The 25,927-nt window shown below is 54.0% G+C and overlaps 1 protein-coding gene across 1 annotated transcript in view; it reads left to right on the top strand.

Moving 5' to 3' along the window:
• Positions 1-214: 214 nt before the first annotated feature.
• Positions 215-25,927, top strand: part of LOC124484795 (neurogenic locus notch homolog protein 1-like) — a 28,614-nt gene continuing 2,901 nt past the window's right edge. Inside the window, exons 1-34 of the mRNA XM_047045894.1 lie at positions 215-515; positions 1,743-1,824; positions 10,224-10,486; positions 10,610-10,948; positions 11,969-12,091; positions 12,293-12,526; positions 12,766-12,921; positions 13,040-13,225; positions 13,410-13,523; positions 14,253-14,366; positions 14,632-14,865; positions 15,689-15,799; positions 17,351-17,543; positions 17,706-17,851; positions 18,156-18,269; positions 19,116-19,235; positions 19,375-19,527; positions 19,655-19,883; positions 20,095-20,296; positions 20,502-20,655; positions 20,854-21,038; positions 21,224-21,356; positions 21,544-21,801; positions 21,922-22,034; positions 22,149-22,466; positions 22,600-22,853; positions 23,353-23,790; positions 23,951-24,096; positions 24,221-24,434; positions 24,533-24,617; positions 24,710-24,872; positions 25,031-25,329; positions 25,499-25,646; positions 25,810-25,907. Of these exons, the coding sequence (XP_046901850.1) occupies positions 458-515; positions 1,743-1,824; positions 10,224-10,486; positions 10,610-10,948; positions 11,969-12,091; positions 12,293-12,526; positions 12,766-12,921; positions 13,040-13,225; positions 13,410-13,523; positions 14,253-14,366; positions 14,632-14,865; positions 15,689-15,799; positions 17,351-17,543; positions 17,706-17,851; positions 18,156-18,269; positions 19,116-19,235; positions 19,375-19,527; positions 19,655-19,883; positions 20,095-20,296; positions 20,502-20,655; positions 20,854-21,038; positions 21,224-21,356; positions 21,544-21,801; positions 21,922-22,034; positions 22,149-22,466; positions 22,600-22,853; positions 23,353-23,790; positions 23,951-24,096; positions 24,221-24,434; positions 24,533-24,617; positions 24,710-24,872; positions 25,031-25,329; positions 25,499-25,646; positions 25,810-25,907 (6,177 nt within the window). The 5' untranslated portion in view covers positions 215-457. The remainder of the gene's footprint in view (positions 516-1,742; positions 1,825-10,223; positions 10,487-10,609; positions 10,949-11,968; positions 12,092-12,292; positions 12,527-12,765; positions 12,922-13,039; positions 13,226-13,409; positions 13,524-14,252; positions 14,367-14,631; positions 14,866-15,688; positions 15,800-17,350; positions 17,544-17,705; positions 17,852-18,155; positions 18,270-19,115; positions 19,236-19,374; positions 19,528-19,654; positions 19,884-20,094; positions 20,297-20,501; positions 20,656-20,853; positions 21,039-21,223; positions 21,357-21,543; positions 21,802-21,921; positions 22,035-22,148; positions 22,467-22,599; positions 22,854-23,352; positions 23,791-23,950; positions 24,097-24,220; positions 24,435-24,532; positions 24,618-24,709; positions 24,873-25,030; positions 25,330-25,498; positions 25,647-25,809; positions 25,908-25,927) is intronic.

Raw genomic sequence — 25,927 nt, forward strand, 5'->3', positions numbered from 1 at the left:
TTGTCTTACACGAGCTAGTTTTTTTTTAACACTTTTCATTCAGTCCACTGTTTCTAATTTACGCCGCATCAAATTCAAGTTAATGACACACATTTACTGTAAAATTGAAATGACTATCAAAACCGTAGATAATTACCCAATTAAAACAGACGTCAAGACAGCAGTCACAATAGCAGTAGCCTACCCGAGACGGATCAGCCCATTGGCTGGAGAAGTGGAAGAACTTTCAGAGTTGCGCGAGGTACATCATTCACAACACAGGAGCGAGCGCGTTAACATCTATGTATTGAGTTCTCTCCCAAGACGATCCGCTCACGAGTGAGTCGTCTGGCTGGTTCTATTTATTTAAGAAAAGGATATTTATTTATTTTCGAGCCGCTTCTGGAGTTAACGAAATTGTGGATCTATGCACACCCCACGTGGAACTGTACGACATTTGTCAAGTTGAAGAGAAGGAATGTATCATATCTTTGTGAAACTGATATTTCTGATTCCAGCCATCGTCAGAACACAAGGTAAATTGATCGCAAATTAAGCTTCCATATTACAAATGTCTCGTAATATTATTTTTAGTAACTACGATTAACTATTCCTCCCAATCTTGAAGTGAAATCTTTGTGACTGAGAAAAGTTAGAGCCCCGATTTGATTTAGTAAAATGTTCCACTCCCAATGTACAAACGGCTATTTTAAAGTACATTATGCACTATTTTTGAAGATGCAACACCTTTTAAAACATTCTATCGTAAGTTTTTGTTGCATCGTTAAGCATAGTCAATTATCAAAACTATTTTCAATCGTTGAGGAGCTATTCATGGGAACCAAGCGCTGGGTCGTGCAGCCAACTGTTGGAACATCGGCTTCGTGCAACTATTTTTGTGCGCACAGTAGATTTCAGAGACAGTTGATACAAACATTTTGATGTTTGTGTTGGCTTTAAAGAGTTCCAAACCATTTAGAGGTGATGTTTCAATGAACATGCTCATTTAGACCCAAATAAAAACATTGACAGTGTTGCAGGTAGTTCGACTTTTACTATTTACGACGTTTTTACTAAGCTTATTTTACACGCTAGTCAAAGTTAGTATTATAATAAATTTTTGTGCTCATTTGTCCTTTCTCAAATTGTCCCGGTGTGGGCCGGAAAAACTTTGGTGGCGCGAGTGCAAATTTGTGGAATAGAACGGGGATCATGATAATGGGTGAAAAGAAGTTTGTGCGTGTGTTGCCGGAGCGGGTGAGGGGTGAGGAGAGGGAATGGGGGTCTTTTGTCTTTCTGTGTGGGAGAGTGTGTGAGTCCCGTGTGGGGGTGGGGGGGTGCTGTTATTCCCGTCTGCCCGTAAACAATGCCACTGGAGAGTGTTTTATGGCTCGTGCTGGACTCTGATTTCTTTTGTTCGCGCATCTGAGCTTAGCAGCTGTTGCGCTTTCCCCGAGAGCGTGCTTTGCAAAGCCGCGCGCCACCGCTGGCCTCCCGTGCCCACGAGCCCGAGCTGTCCCATGGGAAGAAGCAGATGACTGTAACGAATGAATAAATGAAAATACACTTCCAAGTCACTCAATATCACTAATAAAGTTATTTAAAATAATTCGTTTATTTAAATAATAATATAATAATCTTCCTTAGATAAAAAAAAAACAAAGCTTTAGGTCTTCGTGTTCATTGGAGTGCAAATGAATGCCTGAGAAAATGCAAGAGATGATCCATGGCTGCTTTGTAACCGTTCTCTTTCTTCTCTGTAGGTCTAAGATGCTCTCTGCCCACTGAATCATGTCTGAACGGAGGGAGGTGTGAGGCCTCCCCTGACGGAAACGGAGAATGCAAGTGAGTGTAAAAAACCCAGCTACCATGTTATTACCCAGTGTGTGAACAGTGAACACAGAGTTAAAACCACAAGGCTCAGCCTCAATTTAGGCTCCCAGAGTCTCTTATTAAGGGATTGGAGGTTGGTCTGGGTCTCCTCAGTGCTGGAGATCTAGGGCTGGGCCTGTGTGAACTTCTTTCAGGCTCTGTGGTAGATCAGGATTAGTCAGTAAGGTCCAGAGAGCGGTGTTGGCGCATTTGTAAGGCCCCCGATTAGTGTTGTGTGGTACTTCAGGGTGCTGTGGGGTAGAGAGGCGAGGGGGCCGCATAGTCCCTCTATCATTCCTGCTTTTTAGGGGCGGCTTTGCCGGGCAACCAGGGGCCCGGGAGGCACAGCTTCTGCTGGGGCTCGGTAGACATCCGCTCCCCTAGCCCCTCCAGGAACCTCCCCCTCCTCTGAACGCCTGCACACATTCCCCTAAAGAAAAGACCAAAGGAGGAGAGGAGGTTAAAAAACAAAAAGGTAGAGAGACGAGAGCCTCATTCCAGAGCGCAGAAGAGGTGAGAGAGGGGTGGCCGGACAAAAGGTGGCCCCCCTCCCCCCTCCCCTCCTGGCTGGTCTTTAATGAATGCAGGAGCCTTCCCCGGCGCAGTGAGGGGACGCGTCCCAGCCCTAAATCTTGTTTTTCTGCTCTTTCATGGAGCGACAGCTGGGGAAGGCCTGCCGCACGGCTCCCATTGTCTCCTAGCCAGGGCAATGCTGTGTGACTAATCAGAGTAGGGCTTCCCAGAGCACTACCAACTACCCCCATCTTCCCCCACACACACACCACCCCACTCCAAAAGAAAACTCCAGAGTACACCCCAAACCCCTGCACGACACCCCCGCTCACCCCCTCCTTCCTCCTGCCTTTTGGTGGCTGAATGGGCACTCTCCTTTGGGATCTCCCATTGGCAGCAGATGGCTGTGAGATGTAATTGGATTGGATGTTATCCGGGTGTGTGTGTGTGAGGGGGGTCTTCATTGGAGTAAACTGCTGAAATTTGAAAGCAAACAAGTGGGGGAGGAGAGGAAAGGAGATTTTGAGGCTTGAGTGATTGTCAACTCATGCCCAAGTGGGATGTCTCTTGGAGAGAGAAAGACACACAGGGAGAGTCTGTGCCTAGGATCTTTTTGAAGCAGATAGCTTCAGTTCGGGAGGATTTTTTTTCTTCCTCCTCTTCAAATGAGACAAACAAAAAGAATTAACTGTGGGTAACAGGTGTAGGAATAGTGGTCTGCTTGACCATCCTGGTGGCTGGTGTGTGTGTGTGTTTGCTTCATCCATCCAACCCCTGGTTCACAGGTGTGTGTGTGTGTCCTTTCTCTATCTCTGCTGTGAATCTTCTGGGTGGGCGGAGCTTGGGGGCATCTGTCCATGTCTGGCTGAGACAGAGGGCGCCCTCAGAGGGAGCCCACACTACACCACGCTAGCCTGGGGGCCACAACTCAATTAGATCTGATTTGAAAGACACGCTTCCCCCCTCCTCCTCCTCCTCCCCCCCCCCCCCCCCCCCCCCCCCCCCCAACAAAGCTGCCTTTCACCTCCCACCGGCAGCAGAAGCTGCAGTATCCTCTGGGTTTATTGGGGGGGGGGGGGGGGGGGGGGGGGGATGGGAAAGGTTGTCGTTCCATGCTCTCCTCACTTCACTCCGTCTGTCCTTATCATCAGTCATTGCTTCTCTTCACCAAGCCGAATAGCCATCCACCATCCTGTTCTGTTAAGTGTGTGTGTAGAGGTAGAAAAAACTTTTTAGGATGTTCCTCCATGCGATCATGCAGCCATACAGGCAGATGGAGAAGAGTATGGGGACTTCCAGAGTTCTGTGTTGTGCTTTGTGGAAGGCCCCGACACACATTGTTGTGTCCAGTAAATGAGCATGGAAAGAAGCTGAACGTCCATCTTTAATGTCGATGACTTGCGAGCAGATCGTTGTCTCACACAAAGTGTTTAGGGGTTCTCCAGTTCCTCGTTGTTGGTCGATGAACAACAACAACAACCCCTTCTTCACCTCACACAATGTGAACACGCGCACGGAGGGGCAGAATACACACACACGCATGCCAGGGTGTCCACCAGAGAAATGACTTTTGTCCCATCCCGATGCTGTCCTTCCCTTCAGGGCAGCCAGGAACAGTAGACAGCCACATTGGCAGCGTGCAAGGGCCGAGTGCACTCGCTCGCCCATGTCCAGGCTAGGAGCAGGGGAAGGACAGCAATCGTTTCCGTTTTTTTTATGGGTCTCTTTGCGGAGGGAATGTGAGTATGGGGAGAACGTGCAATCTCCATGCTGAGAGGCCACCGTGCCACTGTTTATTTAGATTTTCCCAGAGTGGGAGGCAGTAGCACGGATCGACTTGATGATTGGTCGAGGGCACTGGGTTTGCTTTGGGAATAGAGCAGTAGAGCCTTAGAGTTGGTCCAGAATGTGGAGGGGCGGGCCTTAGTTCAGGATGTGACCCGGCACCCCAGACCAGTTTCCCTCCGCTCTGCTTTCCCGTGGGTCCTCACGCTCCTAGTCCTCCACAGAAAACAGGAAGTTCTTCTAAAATAAAACCCCGCCTCTGACCCCTTTGGTGTTTTCTGTCCTTCAGTGCCAAATATAGACTTTTTTTTTATTCCCAGCCTTTCTACACAGATCATTCCTAGCACAGGAGCTAGTATACTTCCTGTTTACCCTCTTGTTGCTAGGTTATGTTGGTGGCGAGGAACCCAAACAGATCAAAGTTTGCCTGCAAAGTGTTTGTTTATAGTCGCTCATCGCTCTGGGAATGTACCGAAAGTTACTAGAGGGATCCTATCGCAGGATACAAATGGATTAAAGGGTGTTTCGACAGTAGTGCGTGATACAAACTATCAATAAGATGAGACAACAGGAAAACTCGCACACGTTTTGTTATCTTCGCGTTCAATTCCCATTCAGCCCCCCCCCCCCCCCCCCCCCCCAATCTGAAAAGTATTTGATCTTATATAACGAGGTCAGTGAGTCAGAGCTCTGCAGTGAACACGCCGACGTACTTCCCCCATGGCACCTCGCTGCTGTCGTTTCCAGCTCGTCTCTGGCTCGTCGTCGGTTGGGGAGAAGCCCTCCTCAGACACCATTTGAAGAAGTGAGAGGTGAACTGGAGGCCTGAGTTTCCTGTTTCGCACGGTGCTTCAACGCTCGGGTTATACAGACTAGTTGAAGACTTATTGGGGACAGCCATATGCGTGCGTGTATGTGCGAGTCAAATTTAGCATGTATGCTTCGTGTGTGTGTGTCACGGGGTCACAGGCCTTGGTGTAGGGTTGAGGCATACTTACCCTGCCACCTCAGCTGTAGTGACCCCTGTCCTGTTCAAGGCTGGCGCTTGTCTCTCATCTCTCTCTGTCAAAGACCCTGTTTTAGTTTGAAGTAGCGGTTCAATAATAGACACCTAAAACACACACACACACACACATGCAGTCTATCGAAATTGCCGGCTGACTGTCCCCCCCCCCGCCACTATAAGAACGTACAACGTCTGATCAAAAATAGATCCCAGATACAAAACCGAAAGTCTGACTTAAGTGTTTTCATGTGTGGTGATCCATTTCAGCTAGTCTAGAATGTGCGCCTGCGTGTATCTTTTTAAAGATGCAGTGAGTTACATTTAGTCATTTAGTGTGCAGTGAGTTGTGCTTTTTTTTCAGTGTGCAGTGAGTTGTGCTTTTTTCTTCTTCACAGTGCTGTCTGGTACAGCTTCATTGTGAAATCGGTACTAGGATAACATTCCAAGCATCCATTTAGACTAGAAGCTAAACACCCCCCCCCCCCTCCAGTATAGGTGTGCACAGGGTAGAGAGTGAAATTGCACTAAGGAGACAGATCGCCATCCCTCCATCCACTCACTTGATCTCACCCCCCTGACCCCCACCGTTATCTTGTTCCCTCTCTCCCTCTCTGTTGCTACCTCTCTTTCTCGTGCTCCCCGTCTCTATGCACATGCTCTGGTAAACCTCAGTTTGTTGTGGCTTTCGGCCGTATCAGGAGCAGCCAAGTGCAGCCCAGGGTCAAGTGTGCTGAGCACAGCCAGGCCAGGCTGGTGTTGGACTTTTATTGGACTTTAAGCCCCGGACCACCACACCCCTCCGGAGGGTCCACCATTCCCCACATGCCTCTGATATGGACCAGGCGGTGAGGAGGAGGGAGGAGGTACTCTAATCTCCCCCAGTCCTAAATTAAGACCCTCATAGTTGCAAGCCTGGGGGGGCTGAAGGTGGGGTGTGTGTGGGGGGGGGGGGGGAGAGAGGTGAGGCTGAGGGGAGGATCTGAGAACAGAGGTGGAGTGGGGTTCTGGGGTCCTAAAAAAGTGAGGTTGGACATAGAGGAGGAGCCCCGGAGAGGTGAGGCTGGTCTGGGTAGGGGCGAGGGGGGGGGGGGGGGGGGGGGGGGGGGTTGGGGATCAGTGGCACTCTGTCTGGAGATCCTCACGACTGGGAGATCAGAGGACGGAGGGTTCTGTCTGGTGAGGAGCAGAGATAAGGGCCCCCGGCTCACTGTAGAGGGTGCGGAGCGATCACATGCCCCAGCGCCGCCTGTCCAACACACACACCCTCCAGCTCCTCTCACGGGCCAGCCGGGCACTGGGGAGTACGGTAGGGGGAGGAAGGGCTCGTTGGGTGGGGTCGTTTGTGCGACAGGGAGGGGTGACAAGATCATGGAAAGGGGGGCAAGGAGTAATATCAGAGTCCTCTCCTATCTGTTAGGATCTGTAGCTCCATCACAACAGCCCGTTTTATCGCCCCCAGTGTCCTCACTGGTAGTACCCCAAACCAGAGGTCACAGGGGAATATGTGTTGTCGGCGGTAAGGAGAGCTATCCGTGATTAGACTCCGAGGTGGAATGTGGCGGCCATGTCAGGACCGCCGGACCACACCCCTCCTGCCGCCACTGAAATAAACCTTCCAGCGGCCGCCGGAAGCTGAAGGTGGATGACACACACACACACATACACACACACAGACTCACTCACTCGCACACACACACACCTAGCATGTCAGGCGCGCTATTCTGAGGATGAGCCTGTATTTTGGGGGGCTTGGAATTCCATGTATGAAAGTAATCTGACTAGAGACATCAGTCAGGGTGGTGTTGACTCTTTGGCGGGTGTGTGTGTGGGGGGGTGATGATGTGGTTTAGAATTAAAGTTTCCTCTCAATATTGCAGCTTGGAGGGTTGTATCAGGCTAAAAATAAACGGTCTGTCTGTGAGTCTGTCTAGGTATTTGAAGCTGGTGTGCCATCTGAAAGGTTTCAGCCAGTTTCTACATGCTGTGTAAACGTTCTGTGTCACTCCGACACTGACAGGCAGGCAGGCAGGCAGCCAGGCAGGCTGGCAGGCAAATATCAATGTAGTAAGAAACAGACCACTGACAACAAAGGCCCTCATGGAGAAAATAAGATGACTGTTGTTCTGAGTCTTACCTGACAGTTATACTGATGGACCTCTTTGGTCTGGCCGTCCCTCATGTCCCCCTCCAGGGGTTTTCTATGCTCCGGCAGATGTCTGGGTCTGGTCTTGGCTAATGATTAGATGGAACTAGCAGAATATCTACCCAACAAAAAACCCCTGTAAGAGGAGGAGAAGGGGGGGAGAGGGGGGGGGAGATCACCGTGACAAACAGGATGATGGTAGAAGGCACGAGACTCTTCTTTCTCTTTCTCTCTCTCTCTCTCTCTCTGTCTCTCTCTCTCTCTCTTTCTCTCTCTCTCTCTCTCTCTCTCTCTTGGTCTCTCTCTCTTTCGCTCTCTCCCTGTCTCTCCTACTCACAGACACACAGACACACACTGCATCTCTTCTACACATTTTCCACAGCAGTGGTATGTCCCCTACACAGTGAGAGTGGCTCTGCCTTTGTGTGTCGGGGGGAGGGAGCCGGGGGGGAGGTTAAAGTCACCCCCAGAGTGGCAGATGGCAGATCAGGCCCAGTTTGGGAGGAAGGGGGGGGGGGGGGTTGTTCCAGAGTCACAAATGTGTTTGGGGTCAGAGGTCAGGGCAGCATCTGCTGTGGCCCGAGGGGGCATTGCATCGCTGGTTGAGACCTGTTGCCGGGCTGTGTTGCCGTGGCCTGATGGTGTCCCATGTGTGTATGTGAGTGGTGGTGGGGGGGGGGGGGGGGGGGGGGGGGGGGGGGGTTAAAGGGTTGACTACGACCAAAAGGAAGATCCATTACAGTGAGGGGGACAGGACACACACACACCCACACACAACACAAAAACCCTCTTTTTGCTTCTTTTGTCTCTTACAACCACCATCTTTTTCTCTCACAAAAGTCGTTTCTATGTGACCCCCCAACACAAAGACTCCTAAAGCCACCCTGGCTCCCTCCAGTAAGTGCTCCAAGGCTCTGTTTACCTTGGGTGTAGAGGTGCAAAGTGAAGTCTCTCGGAGCCGGGGAGACTTCAAAGCCAGACAGACTATTTTAGCAGGCTTCTGCGACCGGCAGCAGCCTGTGTGCATTGGACGGAGCTATTAGAGTTTGCTGCAGGAGGACGACTGGTTGGCTGGCTGGCTGGCTGGCTGCCTGCCTGCGTATCTGTGTGTGTCAACAGGCAGGTGTGATATCTGAGACCTGCACTGTACACACACCGCAGAGCCTGTCCTGAGGACAGCCAGGGGAGGAGCCCAAGACAGAGAAAAAAGAGAGGAGGGTGGGGCAGGGAGAGAGAAAGAGAATAAAGAACGGGAAGGAACAAACATATAACATACAGAAAGATAAAGGGAGAGATGGAGAGATAGGATAGGGGGATAGGGAGTGAGGAAATGCCATACGAATACAGGGGACGGTGATGAAACGGCAGACGGAGAGCCAGGTAAGAGAGGTGTGAGAGTGGAGTGTGGAAGGAAGAGATCAAAGTTGTAACAGCTGACTCTCACCTAAGTCATTTGTGTCCCAAAAGGAGAGGTTTGTCAGCATCCCCCATCTGGGGACAGGGGGAGGAGGGGGAGGGGGGGAGAGGGGGAGGAGCTCTGTCTAACAGCTGCCTTCATTAACATGCGCACCTGCTCCCTGTGGAGCTCCTAGGAAGCCAACAGATGCCCCCTCTGACACTCTCTCTCCCCCTCTCTCTCCCCCCCCCCCTCTCTCTCTCTCTCTCTCTCTCTCTCTCTCTCTCTCTCTCTCTCTCACACACACACAGAAATTTAAACATAAACACCCCTTTAAACACCCCTCCTCCACTCAGCAGAACCCCTCTGGCCACACCAGTCCCTACACACACACACACGCACACAAACGCTCTCTCTTCTCAGCCCCCTGCCTCCCCCACACACATGCACACCCAAGCTCACGTTTTTTGAATTTTTGTATCCACAGTCCAACTATCTATGAAATGTCATGTATTTATGAGCAGCATAGAGTCATGTGTGATTTGAAATGTGGTGCCTACAGCCTGCCGTTCCCAACTAGCCAATGGCATAGCTGTCTGTGGTCTGTGTGTGTGTGTGTGTGTGGGGGGGGGGGGGGGGGTGTTTACCAGTCAGTTTGAACTGAAACTGGGGAAACTGTAGCCATGTTTGTCCTTGGTGGGAGTATGGAGGGGAGGAGGGGCTCCACAGGGGCTTAGAGCCTGAATGTGGTTGTCCATGTCTGGGCAGGCCAGGCCGCCATAGCCCCTTGATCTCTCTGGTCCTGATGGGATGAGTGTGGACAGCCAGGGGAAGGGAATATGTAGCTGGGAACGGGACCATGGAGCACGGCGCGACGGTCCCCCCAAGCCTGTTTTTGTGGCGTCTGTTGTCCCAGCAGAGTGTGTTTTCAGAGTTCTAAGGGGGCCTAATCCAGGGAGCCAAACTAGAACAACAACCCCCCCTGCCCCCCTCCACCCCCTGCCCCCCTCCACCCCCTCGCTGAGCGGGAAACTGAGAGGAGCTCCAGCCTCGCCCCCCCCCCCTCTCTCTCTTTCTCTTTTTTCTTTCGCTCTCTCTCCCCTACCATCTCCTCTCTCTCTCTCTCTCTCTCTCTCTCTCTCTCTCTCTCTCTCTCTCTCTCTCTCTCTCTCTCTCTCTCTCCCCCCCTACCATCTACTCTCTGTCTCTCCCTCTTTCTCTGTCTACTCTCTGTCTCTCTTTCTCTCCTCTACCATCTCTCTCTCTCTCCCTCCCTTTCTCTTTGGCCTGCGGTCTCATGAGATAAATTGTCCCGCAGTGCTCGGGCAATGGAGACACTTGTCGGGAGGTTAAAAAACGAGTCTGGATACTATAACAAATGACTGTGGACTGGTCAAATGTCCAATTTCCCCAAGTGGTCTTCATCTTCACTGTTTGAAAAGGAACTCCTCAAATAGTTCCCTAACCATTTTCTCTCTATCTTTCTCCCCCTCCATCTCTGCTCCTCTCTCTCCCCCCCCCCTCGCCAGGTGTACCAGTGACTATGTGGGCAGCAGGTGCCAGTACCCCAGCCCATGTAGCCCCTCCCCCTGCAGGAACGGCGGCGAGTGCCGCTCGGTCTCCCACGGCAACACGTTCGACTTCCGCTGCGTGTGCCGCCTGGGTTTCTCCGACCGGCTGTGCCTCACGCCTACCAACCACGCCTGCATGAGCTCCCCCTGCAGGAACGGAGGCACCTGCGACCTGCAAACCCTCAGCGACTACCACTGCCGCTGCCCACCCGGCTGGTCAGGTACGAAACAAATGCACCCCATTCGAATCAACGGTCCAGGCAGGTGCTCCAAAGTCAATTGAGGCGCGTTTGATTTCTTACTTTCTCCTCATGGCTTGTCCTCCCGCGCTCCTCCGTCCTCAGGGAAGACGTGCCAGCTCGCCAACCCCTGCGCCTCCAACCCCTGCGCCAACGGGGGCCAGTGCTCCCCCTTCGAGTTCCACTACATCTGCGCCTGCCCGCCCTCCTTCCACGGCCAGACCTGCAAGCAGGACGTCAACGAGTGCGCCCAGAGCCCGTCGCCGTGCCGCAACGGGGGCGTGTGCGTGAACGAGGTGGGCTCCTACCACTGCCGCTGCCCCCAGGAGTACACGGGCGCACACTGCCAGACGCCTTACCTGCCCTGCAGCCCCTCGCCCTGCCACAGCGGCGGCACCTGCGTCCAGAAGGGAGACACCGTCTACGACTGCAGCTGCCTGCCAGGTAGGACTCCTCCTCCACCCGCCTCCCCCCCCCCCCCCAGGTAGTGAGCGCGGAGCTTGGGATCGCACCCGCCGAAGGCTGCTGGAGGAACCCCGACAGTTTCCCCTGTTGCCACCGACTCGCGCCCGAAATGGCTGGCAGGATGTCGAGACACAGCCGTTTCCTCCTGATAACCCCCCCCTCCCCCAACACGCACACACACACATCCACACGCCGACTTGTTTTTCTCATCTTGTTGGTACGTTTGCCACCCGTCCCCTCCCCCCCAGTGTTGTGTAAGGCTGTGGTTTTCCTGAAGGCATTGTGGTTAGAGCTGTTACTCAACCTGTGGCTGGAGGCCAGCTGTGCCCTCAGGCGAGACAGCGACACTCCCCAGATCCTCTCCCCATCGGGGCCCTTCATTACCCCCCCTAACCACCGAGAAGACCAACATTTTTGTCAGTTAGGCTAGAGCTAGATTTCACTTTCAATTGGGAGCAAGGTTCAGTGGCCAATTGATAATTAACCCGCGTGTGTGTGATTGTGTGAATGTGCGAGTGTGTTTGTGTGCTGGGGGGAGGGGAGGGAGGGCTTGAGTTGAGTTAAAGTTCAACCCACACCGGGCCACTCTCGTGGATCGACGCGATAGAATGGGAATACCCGAGGACCTCTTGGTAGGGCATGTGTGTGTTTCTGTGCGTTAGCCGTGAGGTCAGCTGAAATCCGATCTTTGGGCTGATAGCTAATCGGAGACCAGGCGCTGTAAAAGGCCTACATTACCCAGCGGCACCTCGGGACATCCCGTTTGATGTGCGGGACATCAAACGGGCCGCCGTGGGAATACACGCGTCTTATCTTCCTCGGCGACACGACGACAATGAGAGGAAGGGCGTTTTGGCGGTCGGCACACAACACTGTGGAGATAAGAGGAGATAGAGAGAGGGTGGCATCTCGCTTGCATCATGCTCCAACTGGGGCCTCCCGACTCTTGCTCTGGGACGCCCCTGTCCCCTGTCTCAATGTTTCTCTATGTTTCCCCAGGCTTCACAGGGCAGAACTGTGAACATAACATCGATGACTGTCCCGGTCATACCTGTCAGAACGGAGGCCTGTGTGTGGATGGAGTTAACACCTACAACTGCCAGTGCCCCCCTCACTACACCGGTAAAAACACTACCGCAGACGCTCTCTCTAGAAGAGATGGGATAGGCAGCTCCCACACCACGCCATGCAAATACCCCCCAGAAAAAGCTTTGGCCGAAAAACGGAAATACATATTTTGTATTGTACCCAAGTCTTTGTCGTAGGCGCCCTTGTTCATTCATTCACTCATATCCCTCCCTCCCTCTCCCCCCCCCCCCCCAGGTCAGTACTGTACCGAGAACGTGGACGAGTGTGAGCTGATGCCTAACGCCTGTCAGAACGGCGGCACGTGCCACGACACGCACGGCAGCTACCACTGCGTCTGCGTCAACGGCTGGACGGGCGACGACTGCAGCGAGAACATCGACGACTGCGCCAGCGCCGCCTGTTACCATGGCGCCACCTGCCACGACCGCGTGGCCTCCTTCTTCTGCGAGTGCCCGCACGGACGCACAGGTACGCCCCCCCCACCTCCACCAAGGTCCAGCACGACTGGGAGCATTTGACTTAGTTCACCAACGAAGGTCAACCCCCATGGGAAGCATCCCAAAAGGAGACACTTCCATTGAAATCAAGCGTACCTCAAACACTTCAAAGTGCTCTGTCAAACCCGGGCCTGCACCGAAATTGCTGTGGTCACGATGGGAGGGTGTTGCTAAAAAGGCCTTTCTCGTTTTCGCGCGTCCCGTCTCCAGGTCTGCTTTGCCACCTCGACGACGCCTGCATCAGCAACCCGTGTCAGAAGGGCTCCAACTGTGACACCAACCCTGTGAACGGCAAGGCCATCTGCACCTGCCCTCCCGGTTACACAGGCTCCGCCTGCAACCAGGACATAGACGAGTGCTCCTTGGGTAGGCGCCTTTCTCCTCCCCCTCTCCTTCCTCTCTGCTTCTCTCCCGTCTCCCCTAACTGAGGTCCCTGTGTGTGTGTGTGTGTGTGTGTGTGTGTGTGTGTGTGTGTGTGGTCCAGGTGCCAACCCTTGTGAGCACGGCGGACGCTGCCTCAACACCAAGGGCTCCTTCCAGTGCAAGTGTCTCCAAGGCTACGAGGGCCCGCGCTGCGAGATGGACGTCAACGAGTGCGTGTCAAACCCCTGCCAGAATGACGCCACCTGCCTGGACCAGATTGGAGGGTTCCACTGCATTTGCATGCCAGGTACGGACCACTGGACTGTGCCACTAATGGCGGGGGGGGGGGGGGGGGGGATTTTGTCATGGCCTGTGCATAGACAGTGGCCGATTTTTTTTCTCAAACAAAGGACATCCATTGAGATGTCAGTTGACGGCATGTTGACGTTTATCTCTTTTTTTATTTGTGTGTGTGTGTGTGTTGCACGCAGGCTACGAAGGTGTGTTCTGTCAGACGAACACAGACGAGTGTTCCAGCAACCCGTGCCTCAACAACGGCAAGTGCATCGACAGGATCAACTCCTTCCACTGCGAGTGCCCCAAAGGTGAGAACACACAGATGGGACTGGGACTGGGACTGGGGATGGGGACTCACAGTGGGCCACGGGCAAAACGAGTGCATTTTGAATCGTGTCCACTAATGATTTTCCAGTGAAAGACGTTGGACCGGGATAGAGACGAGGGAGAAAGCGACCCCAGAGAGAGTCAGGGAGAAAGAAAGGGAGGGAGAAAGACAGAGAGAGAAAGGGAGGAAGAGAATGCACCAGCGCCACGGAGTCATTAGCATAACTGGCGGGCACAGCAGTTTGCTCGGGGGCTTTAGCGCTGAAAGCCGGGGTGGCAGACTGGGGCGACGACACAGTCGTCTGAAAGACATGTCTGTGGAGCCCCCGCAGTACGGGGTGTGTGGGGGGCGGGGGAGGGCCGTTATGAAGTTCAGGGTCCCCAAGTCCTAGTTTATATGCAAATGAGTTTCTCTTCTTCAGACTTTCTTTCATCCTGTGTATGCACTGTAACCGTGGAAACCACGATAAAGACTGGATTAGGGTTTGAGGCTTCCCGCCTTTTGAGGCCCTCCCGTAGACTCTGATCCAATCGCAACTGCAGAAATGACCAGCCGAACGAGCCCTGCATTCTTGTTAGGCGTCAAACGAGACTTTTTACACGATGGACCACCAAAACTGTATGTCTAAAACGTCATGAATTGGAAGCCCCAAACAACCACTGCACCGTCAGACAGTGAGCCCAGATGTGATCTTGAATGGTGTCTCCAGGTTTCTCTGGCAGCCTGTGCCAGGTGGACATTGATGAGTGTGCCAGCACCCCCTGCAAGAACGGGGCCAAGTGCACCGACGGAGCCAACAAGTACACCTGTGAATGCACAGAAGGTACAAAACCCCACACACACACTCCTCCACACACACACACACTTATCCACACACACACTCACATACACACCATTTATCCACTTACACACACTCATCCACTGGTATCATCCATCTCACCTCTCTCACTGTAAAAGGAAAACAAAATAAAATGACCTGCTAGCACTTATCTCTTCGACTCCAATACTGGACTGAAAACACTGGGTTTGCCAGTGTCTGTACGTTGTTCTTGTCAGAGTACTCACCCCACCCCACCACTCCCCACCAGGCTACACAGGCCAGCACTGTGAGACGGACATCAACGAGTGCTACTCAGACCCATGTCACTACGGCACCTGCAAAGATGGCCTGGCCTCGTTCACCTGCTACTGTCGCCCTGGTTACACGGGCCGTCTGTGCGAGACCAACATCAACGAATGTCTGTCTCAGCCCTGCAAGAACGGGGGCAACTGCCAGGACAGAGAGAACAGCTATGTGTGCGCCTGCCCCAAGGGCACTGCAGGTGAGAGAGAGAGACACACACACACACTGGGAAGAACACAAACACACACACACACACTGGGAAGAACACACACACACACTGGGAAGAACACACACATACACATACACACTGGGAAGAACACACACACACACACACACACACTGGGAAGAACACACACACACACACACACACTGGGAAGAACACACACACACACACACACACTGGGAAGAACACACACATACACATACACACTGGGAAGAACACACACACTGGGAAGAACACACACACACTGGGAAGAACACACACATACACATACACACTGGGAAGAACACACACACACACACTGGGAAGAACTCACACACACACTGGGAAGAACCCCCCCCCCCCCACACACACACACACACACACTGGGAAGAACCCCCCCCCACACACACACACACACACATACACTGGGAAGAACCCACACACACACATACACACACACTGGGAATAACCCACACATACACACAAACACACACACACTGGGAAGAACCCACACAAACACACACACACGCACACACTGGGAACACACACACAAACAGCCTTGGGGCAAACACAAAGGAGAAGATCACAGACAGTTGTCAGACAGTGCCTACAGACACACTAATGACATCACCTCATGACTACAGTAGCAGTCTCATCAGAATCCAAATCCGAAATGTGTTTATTCGCCAAGTAAGTGTACACAAACAAGGAATTTACTTTGGTGGGCAGGTGCACATACAGTAAACATAAACAGTAAACATAAAACGATAATATTGCCAACCATAATAATGCCATCCCCTGCATCGTGGCGTCCCACCAGGTTTCAACTGCGAGGTGAACCTGGACGACTGTAAGAGCAAGCCCTGCGACTACGGCAGGTGCATCGACAAGATCAATGGCTACGAGTGTGCGTGTGAGCCAGGCTACACAGGTGAGTGCTGGGCGGGGCCAGGGAGGGGAGGGGGTGGTCCCCTGGGCCTGGGGGAGGGGCACAGGGAACAGGTGGCTAGCGGACCCACTCCAACAGAACAGTGGTGTCAGGTTCTACATGGAGGACACACACACAAACACTCACACACACACACACTCACACACACACACTCAGGTAGCGGCTTTTGTTCTGCCCATGAAAAGGCTCTACAACGCCTAGCTCTGAAAGAGACTGAAAGGAGATCTTTTTAGAAGGAAGAGCCTGACCTTTTAAACGCATGTCTGCTGTTCACTCAAGCAGTAACAGTTTTTCCTGTACCAAACCAAATCCAAAATCTTGACCTGATCCTGACACACTGTGTGGAATAAACTCACTGGGCAACTTTTCCCTTTGTGTTGACATTGATGTGAAAAAAAAAAACACGAAAAAACTTTCCACAAACTGTCCACGAAGTAGATACCATCACGATGTTCCCAAGAGGGTCTGCTTTCATGGCCTGGTTTGACCGGTTCCAAGTGTTTTCGTGCATGCGTATGTGTGTGGACTTTTCTACATGAAGGGGATGGTAGAAGTGGGTGCAGGCTGTTGCACCCCCCCCCCCCCCCATCTTTGTCCTCTTTTCAGTGTGCAGGGGAGGGAGGGGAGGTGTGTGTGTGTGGGGGGGGGGGGGTAGGGCAAGGCTCTTGGACAGAGGGGCATTGTCATTGTACAACAGGCAGTTGGGCCTCCCCCTCTCTGATTGATGAAGAGAATTGAGGCAGGGGGGGGGAGGTGGGAGGTGGGGGGGGGGGGGTCTAGGGAGGCTGGAGGAAAGACGGCGAGGGGAGGGGAGTTATCCGACGGGGGTTAATTGTTGCTCGGCCGCGTGTGAAATGGGGCCCTGGCCTTCTGTCCCTGAAACCAGCAGTGGGTGAAGCTGGCCCTCCCCAAGCTGCCCTTTGGGGGGTGGGGGGGGGGGGGGAGGTGAAGGCGGGGCCTTTGTGTGGCCCATTGTCACAGGATAACAGATCTGAGCTGCTGCAACCCCCCACCCACCCTCACCCACCCCCCCCGAACCCCCAGCTGAAACTCCCCCCCTCTACCCCTATTCACCAGTCTGCCTCTTTATTATTGGCAGAGACAGACAGAAACAGACAGAGAGCGACGGAGAGACCGACAGATAGAGAGGGAGAGAGGCTGGGGCTAATCCCCCCCAGGCTAGCCTCCTCCTCCTACTCTCTCCAGGGCCCTCAGCCCCGGGGCCACAGCCCTTGCTGCATTGTCCCCACTGCTCAGCTACTTATGCAGGATTAAAGAATACCAGAGCATGCTGGCCAGCTGTGCTCACGACACAATAGTCCAACATGCCCTGAATGCTAATACACTGGTCATATCCTAATACCATTGGACATGTTGGGGGGATGCTCATTGTAATTGTCTGTGGGCTAGCATAGGAGTTTTGGGCACGTTTACATAAATATGTATTTTATATCCATCTAACAAACGATTGTAAATATGCACAGGTCTTATTTCGAAGTCTCATCGAATATCTGTGTTGCCCCTCTCTTCCAGGCACCATGTGCAACATCAATATCGACGACTGTGTCATCAACCCGTGCCACAACGGCGGCACCTGCATCGACGGCATCAGCAGCTTCACCTGCCTGTGCCCGGAGGGCTACAACGACGCCACCTGCCTGGCACAGGTGGACGAGTGTGGCAGCAACCCCTGTATCCACGGCCGATGCCACGACCTGGTCAACGGGTGAGCACGACCCCCCCCACACACACACACACGCACACTCATACCACTCACGCATGTGGACTCTCATATATACACACACACACACTCTCATACCACTTACACACACACACAAACTTTCTTGTACATTTCTCACCCCTCTTCCTGTGTGTGCGTGTGTTGCAGCTATAAGTGCTTGTGTGACTCAGGCTGGAGCGGGCCCAACTGTGACATCAACAACAACGAGTGTGAGTCCAACCCCTGCATGAACGGGGGAACCTGCAAGGACATGACCAGCGGATACCACTGTACCTGCAGAGCTGGGTTTAGTGGTCAGTAAGCTCCATAACACCGGTCTCTCTCTCTCTCTCTCTCTCTCTCTCTGTCTCTCTCTCTTTCTCTCTTTCTCTTTCTCTCTCTCTCTCTCTCTCTCTCTCTCTCTCTCTCTCTGTCTCTCTCTGTCTCTCTCTCTCTCTCTCTCTATGTCTCTCTCTCTCTCTCTCTGTCTCTCTCTCTCTCTTTCTCTCCTTCTCTCTTTCTCTCTCTCAGTCTTTCTGTCTACCCGTTTGTGTGTGCGGTGTTCTGAGTGTGGCTCTCTAACACGTGTGTGTTCTCCAATCCTCGCCACGGCTGCAGGTCCTAACTGTCAGACTAACATCAACGAGTGTGGCTCCAACCCCTGCCTGAACCAGGGCAGCTGCATCGACGACGTGGCCGGATACAAGTGCAACTGTGTGCTGCCCTACACTGGTACGGCCCTGACCGAGCTGTGGCTCTGGTCACACACACACACCCACAGACACACACACATACCTGGGGCTGGTCTGGTCACACACCACACACACACACATCCACCATGTCCCACACCTGAAGTGTGCTTTCCCATGGAGGATCCAACTTCTCACTGTTAACTTTTGGCTAATAAGCGACATACGTGCTGTTTGGACACCGGACACACACTCATGTTATTCTGTACATTGCTTTATCTCGTAGAGTGTTGTTTTAGAGAGCACCAGGTTACCATGGACCTCTAGATGTATGGAAAACAGGCCCAGCCTGTATCATGGTCCATTTTACTCAAAGTGGAAAAATCCGCCCAGCATCTGCTGAGTTGGGATAACTGTGTGTGTGTGTGTGTGTGTGTGTGCGTTTTGGAATAACATACCCTGTGAGTCGGCCGGGGCTGGGAACAGAGGCCAGTTCCATTCCCTGTACGTCTACTTCCTGTTTCCTGTCTGTGACCTTGCACAATAGCAGGAAACGGCATGGCACTTCCTGCCTGGTCAGGTTGCTGTGGAAACGGATAGGGAAGTGGATGGAAAGTGGGCTTTAAAAGCTGATGTCACTACTGGGGCCGGCGGGGGGCAAACCGCTAGTATTGCAGAAGGGAGCATAGTAGTCCTCACTCAGCCCCAAAACACAAAAGAAAAAAAAAAAACATTTAATAGGAGATGAGTGTTTGCATAGCAGTGAATCTAGGTGGCGTGTTTTGATATTGTGGGGTCTAATGGGTCTTTGTAGTAGGCATGGCTGCGTGTTATGGCACACACTCGCCAAGGCAGGCCAGGTATTAACTGTGAGCCCCTCCATCCCAAGGTGAGACGTGCGAGACCCTGCTCGCCCCCTGCAGCCCCCGGCCCTGCAAGAACGGAGGGGTGTGCAAGGAGTCCGAGGACTACCAGAGCTTCTCATGTGTCTGCCCCGAGGGCTGGCAAGGTAAACACCCACATCCATCCCTCTACCCAGCTGTCTAGCAATGTATTCATCCATATATGCATCCATCCATCTTTCCGTCAAACCATTCATTTATCCGTCTTCCTGTAATTCATTTCCTCCCTCCCTCCCTCCCCTACAGGCCAGACCTGTGAGATAGACATCAACGAGTGTGTGAAGAGTCCATGTCGCAACGGCGCCACGTGCCACAACACGGTGGGCAGCTACCAGTGCAACTGTCGCCCCGGCTACACCGGCCAGAAGTGCGAGACGGACATAGACGACTGCAAGCCCAGTAAGACCGGACGCCATCTTAGTCAGGACGCCCCTCAGGCCCCGGCTCTGCCCGTGGGACTCAAACTGCATCTGCATCAGTCAATCTGACCTCCCCCCTCCCCCCCCCCCCCCCCCTGTGTCCCCAGACCCCTGCAGTAACGGAGGCCTGTGCCGGGACGGCGTGGACAGCTTTGTGTGCACATGCTTGCTGGGCTTCCGCGGGGGGCGCTGCGAGGAGGACATCAACGAGTGCGAGAGCAACCCCTGCAAGAACGGGGCCAACTGCACAGACTGTGTCAACAGCTACACCTGCTCCTGCCCCCCTGGCTTCAGCGGCATCAACTGTGAGATCAACACCAATGACTGCACTGAGAGGTATGGAGACTCCCCCCCCCCCCCCCCCCCCCCCCCCCCCCCCCCCTGGATGACATGCACTCAGACACCGTGCTACGCTATGCTAGCTCACTCAGTACTAGCTAGCCAGCTAGCAAGCTCGCTGACTCTCTGTTAGCTCGTCTCATGAGCTAAGACCTGTCTCTGCATCCAGAGTGTTAACCCCTCCCCCTGGCCTCTTGTGTCTCCCTAGTTCCTGCTTCAATGGAGGCACCTGCATGGATGGGATCAATGCCTTCACCTGCCTGTGTCTCCCTGGCTTCACCGGCATCTACTGCCAACATGACATCAACGAGTGCGACTCCAAGCCCTGCCAGAATGGGGGCACATGCCTGGACAGCTACGGCACCTACATGTGCACCTGCCCTCAAGGATACATTGGGATCGACTGCCAGGTAAGGGGGATGACGGCCATCTTTACTAGGGGCAGTGAGGTCACCGAGGGATGGGGAGTCATAGGCAGCCATCTTGACGGCACAAGGACTTAGGGCGGCCCTACACGGCCATGACTGCTGAGGGCATTTGATCATCTGACCCGTCGCCAAATGGTGTCTACTAAATGCGTGTCTGGAATGTGTGTTTTCCCGCTCTCCTCCTCAGAACCTGGTGCGTTGGTGTGACTCGTCCCCCTGTAAGAACGGGGGCTCGTGCTGGCAGCAGGGGGCGTCCTACACCTGCCAGTGTCAGACGGGCTGGACAGGACTCTACTGTGACATCCCCAGCGTGTCCTGCGAAGTGGCAGCCAAGCGGCAAGGTAACATCCCTCTGCAGCATGCGTGTGCGTGCGAGCGTCGGTGTCCTCAGAGAGGGAAAGCGTTTGTGTCTGGGAACAATATAGAGTGCTTGGAACCAGTGAGAGTGTGCGCGTGCCCTGTCTGCCCGCCTGTTTGTCTGTGTACACATTTGAACGAGCAGTTGGGCTCTAACGTCTGCCCCCTGCTGGTCGTGTCAGGCGTGGAGGTGGCCCACCTGTGCAGGAACTCTGGCCAGTGCCTGGACGCGGGGAACACCCACTACTGTCGCTGCCAGGCGGGCTACACGGGCAGCTACTGTCAGGACCAGGTGGACGAGTGCTCCCCCAACCCCTGCCACAACGGTGCCACCTGCACCGACTACTTGGGGGGTTACAGCTGTGAGGTAGGAGGGGCTTATGGAGCATTCAGCACACACACTCAGACAATCATTTTGTACGTTTTGGAGCTAGGTTCTGGTTTCTATGTTTCATATTCATGTGCGTCAAGGGCACATCATACACTATAAAGATCATATTTTCGTTAGGGCCCAGGGATGGTGTGTCTGAACAGTGTTCTGTGTGTGTGCAGTGTCTCCCAGGCTACCATGGTGTGAACTGCTCCAAGGAGATCAACGAGTGTCTGTCCCAGCCCTGCCAGAACGGAGGCACCTGCATCGATCTTATCAACACCTACAAGTGCTCCTGCCCCAGAGGGACACAAGGTACACACACACACACACACGCTGGCACACACACACGCACACACACTAACTCACCAGAAACAGAATGGGCTTTCATTCGCCATGTAAGTTCACGCAAACAAGGAATTTTCGGTGGCAGGAAGGTGCATATGATAAACAATACCAGATCATTGAACATCCCCCCCTCCCCCCCCCCCTCTCCTCACAGGCGTTCACTGTGAGATAAACCTGGATGACTGCAACCCCTCCACGGACCCCCTGACCAATGAGCCCAAGTGCTTCAACAAGGGCAAGTGTGTAGACCGGGTGGGGGGCTACCACTGCCAGTGTCCCGCCGGCTACGTGGGCGAGCGCTGCGAGGGCGATGTCAACGAGTGTCTGTCCGACCCCTGCGACCCCCGAGGGTCCTACAACTGCATCCAGCTGACCAACAGCTACCGCTGCGAGTGCCGGACAGGATACACAGGTAAGCTGCCAGAACACGCTGCTACCACACACACACACACACACACACACACAGAGACAGACACAAAGATGTATTTGTTATTATGAGTAACCCCTGCCCCTCTCTCTCCGTGGTGTCCAGGCCAACGCTGTGACAAGGTGTTCGACGGCTGCAAGGGCCGGCCTTGCAGGAACGGTGGAACATGCGCCGTGGCCAGCAACACGCCGCATGGTTTCATCTGCAAGTGTCCACCGGTGAGTAGAGCAGCGACCTTCTAGAACCATCCACAATTCCAAAACAAAGCCTTAGAAGTTCGCCCTCCAACCCCTGCTCATGTCTGACCTCTGACCCTTGCTTGTGTCCTCCAGGGCTACACCGGCTCCTCCTGCGAGTACGACTCGCGTTCCTGCGGCAGCCTGAACTGCAGGAATGGCGGCACGTGCGTGTCGGGTCACCTGAGCCCCCGCTGCCTCTGCCCCGTCACCTTCACGGGGCCGGAGTGCCAGACCCCCACCGACAGCCCCTGCAACTCCAACCCCTGCTACAACGGCGGCACCTGCCAGGGCATCACCGACGCCCCCTACTTCCACTGCAGCTGCCCCTCCCACTTCAATGGCCTGCTCTGCCACATCCTGGACTACTCCTTCCCTGGCGGCTTCGGCAGGGACATCACCCCCCCTCCCGAGGTGATGGGCGCGATATCATAGATTTGATAGGCTTGATTGACATGATTATCTAAGATCATTATCTAGTCACACACAGTATGGTTCTTTTCCTGGTTCGAACCAACCAATGACTGACGCCTGTCCTGATTAACAGGTGGAGGTGAGCTGCGAGATCCAGCAGTGCGACGAGTGGGCGGGCAACCACATCTGCGACTCGCTGTGCAACAACCACGCGTGCGGCTGGGACGGCGGCGACTGCTCGCTGAACTTCGACGACCCCTGGCAGAACTGTTCGGCGGCGCTCCAGTGCTGGCGCTACTTCAACGACGGGAAGTGCGACGAGCAGTGCAACAGCCCCGGGTGTCTGTACGATGGCTTCGACTGCCAGAGCCAAGAAGGGCAGTGCAAGTGAGTCTACAACCGCGGTCCTAAACCCCCCTCTGGCCTCTAAACCCTCCTCTGGCCTCTAAACCCCCCTCAGGCCTCTAAACCCCCCTCAGGCCTCTAAACCCCCCTCTGGCCTCTAAACCCTTCTCTGGCCTCTAAACCCTTCTCACAAATTACCAATAAATATAAGGGAAGCAAACACGCTAGACATTTTTAAATGACAGCTTAAAACCTACCTTTTTACCGAAGCATTTAAGTAGTTTTATCTCAGAACGGTTTTACTACTTTAATTAGTTATATTATTGTTGCTATTTTAATTATTACTTTTATCACTTGTATTTATGTTTTATTGATTTTATATATAAAATATAAATAGAGTCTTACTTACTTCTCTGCCGTCATTGACTGAGCTCTTAGAAGTTTAGAAACTTTGTAACTAGTTTATTACAGAACAATCATAAAAAAAAAGGAAATACAAATATATTCTTCTACCCCCCATCCCTACCTCTCTCCCTCCCAGTCCTCTGTATGACCAGTACTGTAAGGACCACTATGCGGATGGCCACTGCGACCAGGGATGCAACAACGCCGAGTGCGAGTGGGACGGGCTGGACTGCGCCAACAACATGCCCGAGAAGCTGGCCGACGGCCACCTGGTCCTGGTGATCCACATCGCCCCGGAGCAGCTGAGGAACGGCTCGTCGGCGTTCCTCCGCGAGCTCAGCAGCGTGCTCCACACCAACGTGATCTTCCGCCGCGACGCCAACGGCGAGCCCATGATCTTCCCGTACTACGGCAGCGAGCAGGAGCTGGCCAAGCACAACGTCAAGCGCTCCACCGAGGGCTGGCCCGACTGGGCCGGGGTGCCGGCCAACGTCCTGGGCCAGATGAAGGAGGGCGTGAGCTCCATGATCAGCCCCCGCCGACGCAGGGAACTGGACCCCATGCAGGTCAAAGGGTGAGTCACATGACCAGCAGTAAGCCACACAGACACAGAGTACAGCCCTGCTCTGTAGATCTGTAGGGTTTCGACGAGAGCCTGACTCTTCTCCTCTTCCCTCCCATCCCGCTCTCCTCGTTCGCCCCACCCCCTTTGCTCCTCCCCCTTCTCTCTCTAGGTCAGTGGTGTACCTGGAGATCGATAACCGCCAGTGCTACCAGCAGTCCCAAGAGTGCTTCCAGAGCGCCACCGATGTGGCAGCCTTCCTCGGAGCGCTTGCCTCCAGTGGGAATCTCAACGTCCCCTACATCGAGGCCGTCACCAGTGAGTGAACCCGCCCCCCCCTCCCCTTCGCCTTTTTCCTTTCGCTCTGACGTGCGAAACATCTCCACCGTGCTCCCGCCACGGCCCCCCCCCCCCGTAGTCTGAGCTCTCCTCTCTCCTCCAGGTGTGAGACCCACCCCGCCCTCCACAGAGCTGTACCCCATGTACGTGGTGTTCCTGGGGCTGGCCGCGCTGGGCTTTGTCTGCCTGGGCGTGCTGGTGAGCAGGAAGAGGAGGAGGGAGCACGGCCAGCTGTGGTTCCCCGAGGGCTTCAAGGTGTCGGAGCCCAGCAAGAAGAAGCGCAGGGAGCCTGTCGGGGAGGATTCTGTGGGACTCAAGTAAGTAGCACGAAGCTGGATAACAGAACTGTGTTGTGTGTGTGCGCGTCATGTATAACCTACGGTATCTAACCTTTTTCTCTATACACGTCCTCCAGGCCTCTGAAGAACTCTGACATCAATCTGATGGACGATACGCACACAGAGTGGGGGGAGGAGGAGCCAGACTCCAGGCGCTTCAGGGTATGACATCATATTTAGGAGACGGCCGCTCTCCGTAATACTTTGTTTTGGAGAAGAGTGTGTTTGTAAAGTGCCGTGTCGTCGTGTGTCAGTTTGAGGAGCAGGCCATGCTGGACCTGGACGACCACACCGACCACAGGAAGTGGACGCAACAACATTTGGACGCGGCCGACCTGCGCATCCCCTCCATCGCCCCCACGCCACCGCAGGGAGAGATCGAGAACGACTGCATGGACGTAAACGTCAGAGGACCCGGTGAGTACCCGGGCGCCCTCGTCCTCCCGCCGGATTGGTGGATAGTTTTGAAGGTCACATATTGCCTACTGTCGACATGACTCGGCTTGAATACAATACATGTACACCGTCCAAACATCTGGTCTCATTCTCTTTCTCTCTCCCTCCCCCCACCACAGATGGCTTCACCCCCCTGATGATCGCCTCGTGCAGCGGGGGAGGCCTGGAGACGGGGAACCTGGAGGAGGAGGAGGACCCGTCTGCCGAGATCATCTCCGACTTCATCTACCAGGGCGCCAACCTCCACAACCAGACGGACCGCACGGGCGAGACGGCCCTCCACCTGGCGGCGCGCTACGCCCGCTCCGACGCCGCCAAGCGCCTGCTGGAGTCCAGCGCCGACGCCAACGTCCAGGACAACATGGGCCGGACGCCGCTGCACGCGGCCGTGGCCGCCGACGCGCAGGGCGTGTTCCAGGTCCGTCCCTTCCCCTCCGGGGTCTTGTCACAAAAGGAACATGTTGAATGAATGAAGAACGATGACATAACTTATATAAGTGTATATAAGTCACGCCCAAAAAAGCGTATCAAAAAATCATGGGGTTCTTATGTGATAACAAGGTTCTCCATTCTACCGTTCTCTCCAGATTTTGATCCGAAATCGGGCCACCGACCTCGACGCGCGCATGCATGACGGCACCACCCCCCTGATCCTGGCTGCCCGTCTGGCCGTGGAGGGCATGGTGGAAGAGCTTATCAACTGCCACGCTGACGCCAACGCCATCGACGATGCCGGTACGTTCCCCTGGCTGCACTTCTTTGTCTTATCTCGCCTAACGCCGCACGCTGTGACTAAACTGTGGGTAGGTTAGCAATGTGGGTTATATCTACTCAATTCATCTTCTCCATCTCTTTCCCCTTCTCTTCCTCTCTCTCGCTTTTTTCCTGCTCTCTCCAGGTAAATCTGCCCTTCATTGGGCAGCAGCCGTGAACAATGTGGAGGCTGCCATGGTGCTGCTGAAGAACGGAGCCAACAAGGACATGCAGAACAACAAGGTAAACAATATGGCCGCCCT

This window comes from Hypomesus transpacificus, chromosome 22 (assembly GCF_021917145.1).
Source record: "Hypomesus transpacificus isolate Combined female chromosome 22, fHypTra1, whole genome shotgun sequence".
NCBI classification, from domain to species: domain Eukaryota; kingdom Metazoa; phylum Chordata; class Actinopteri; order Osmeriformes; family Osmeridae; genus Hypomesus; species Hypomesus transpacificus.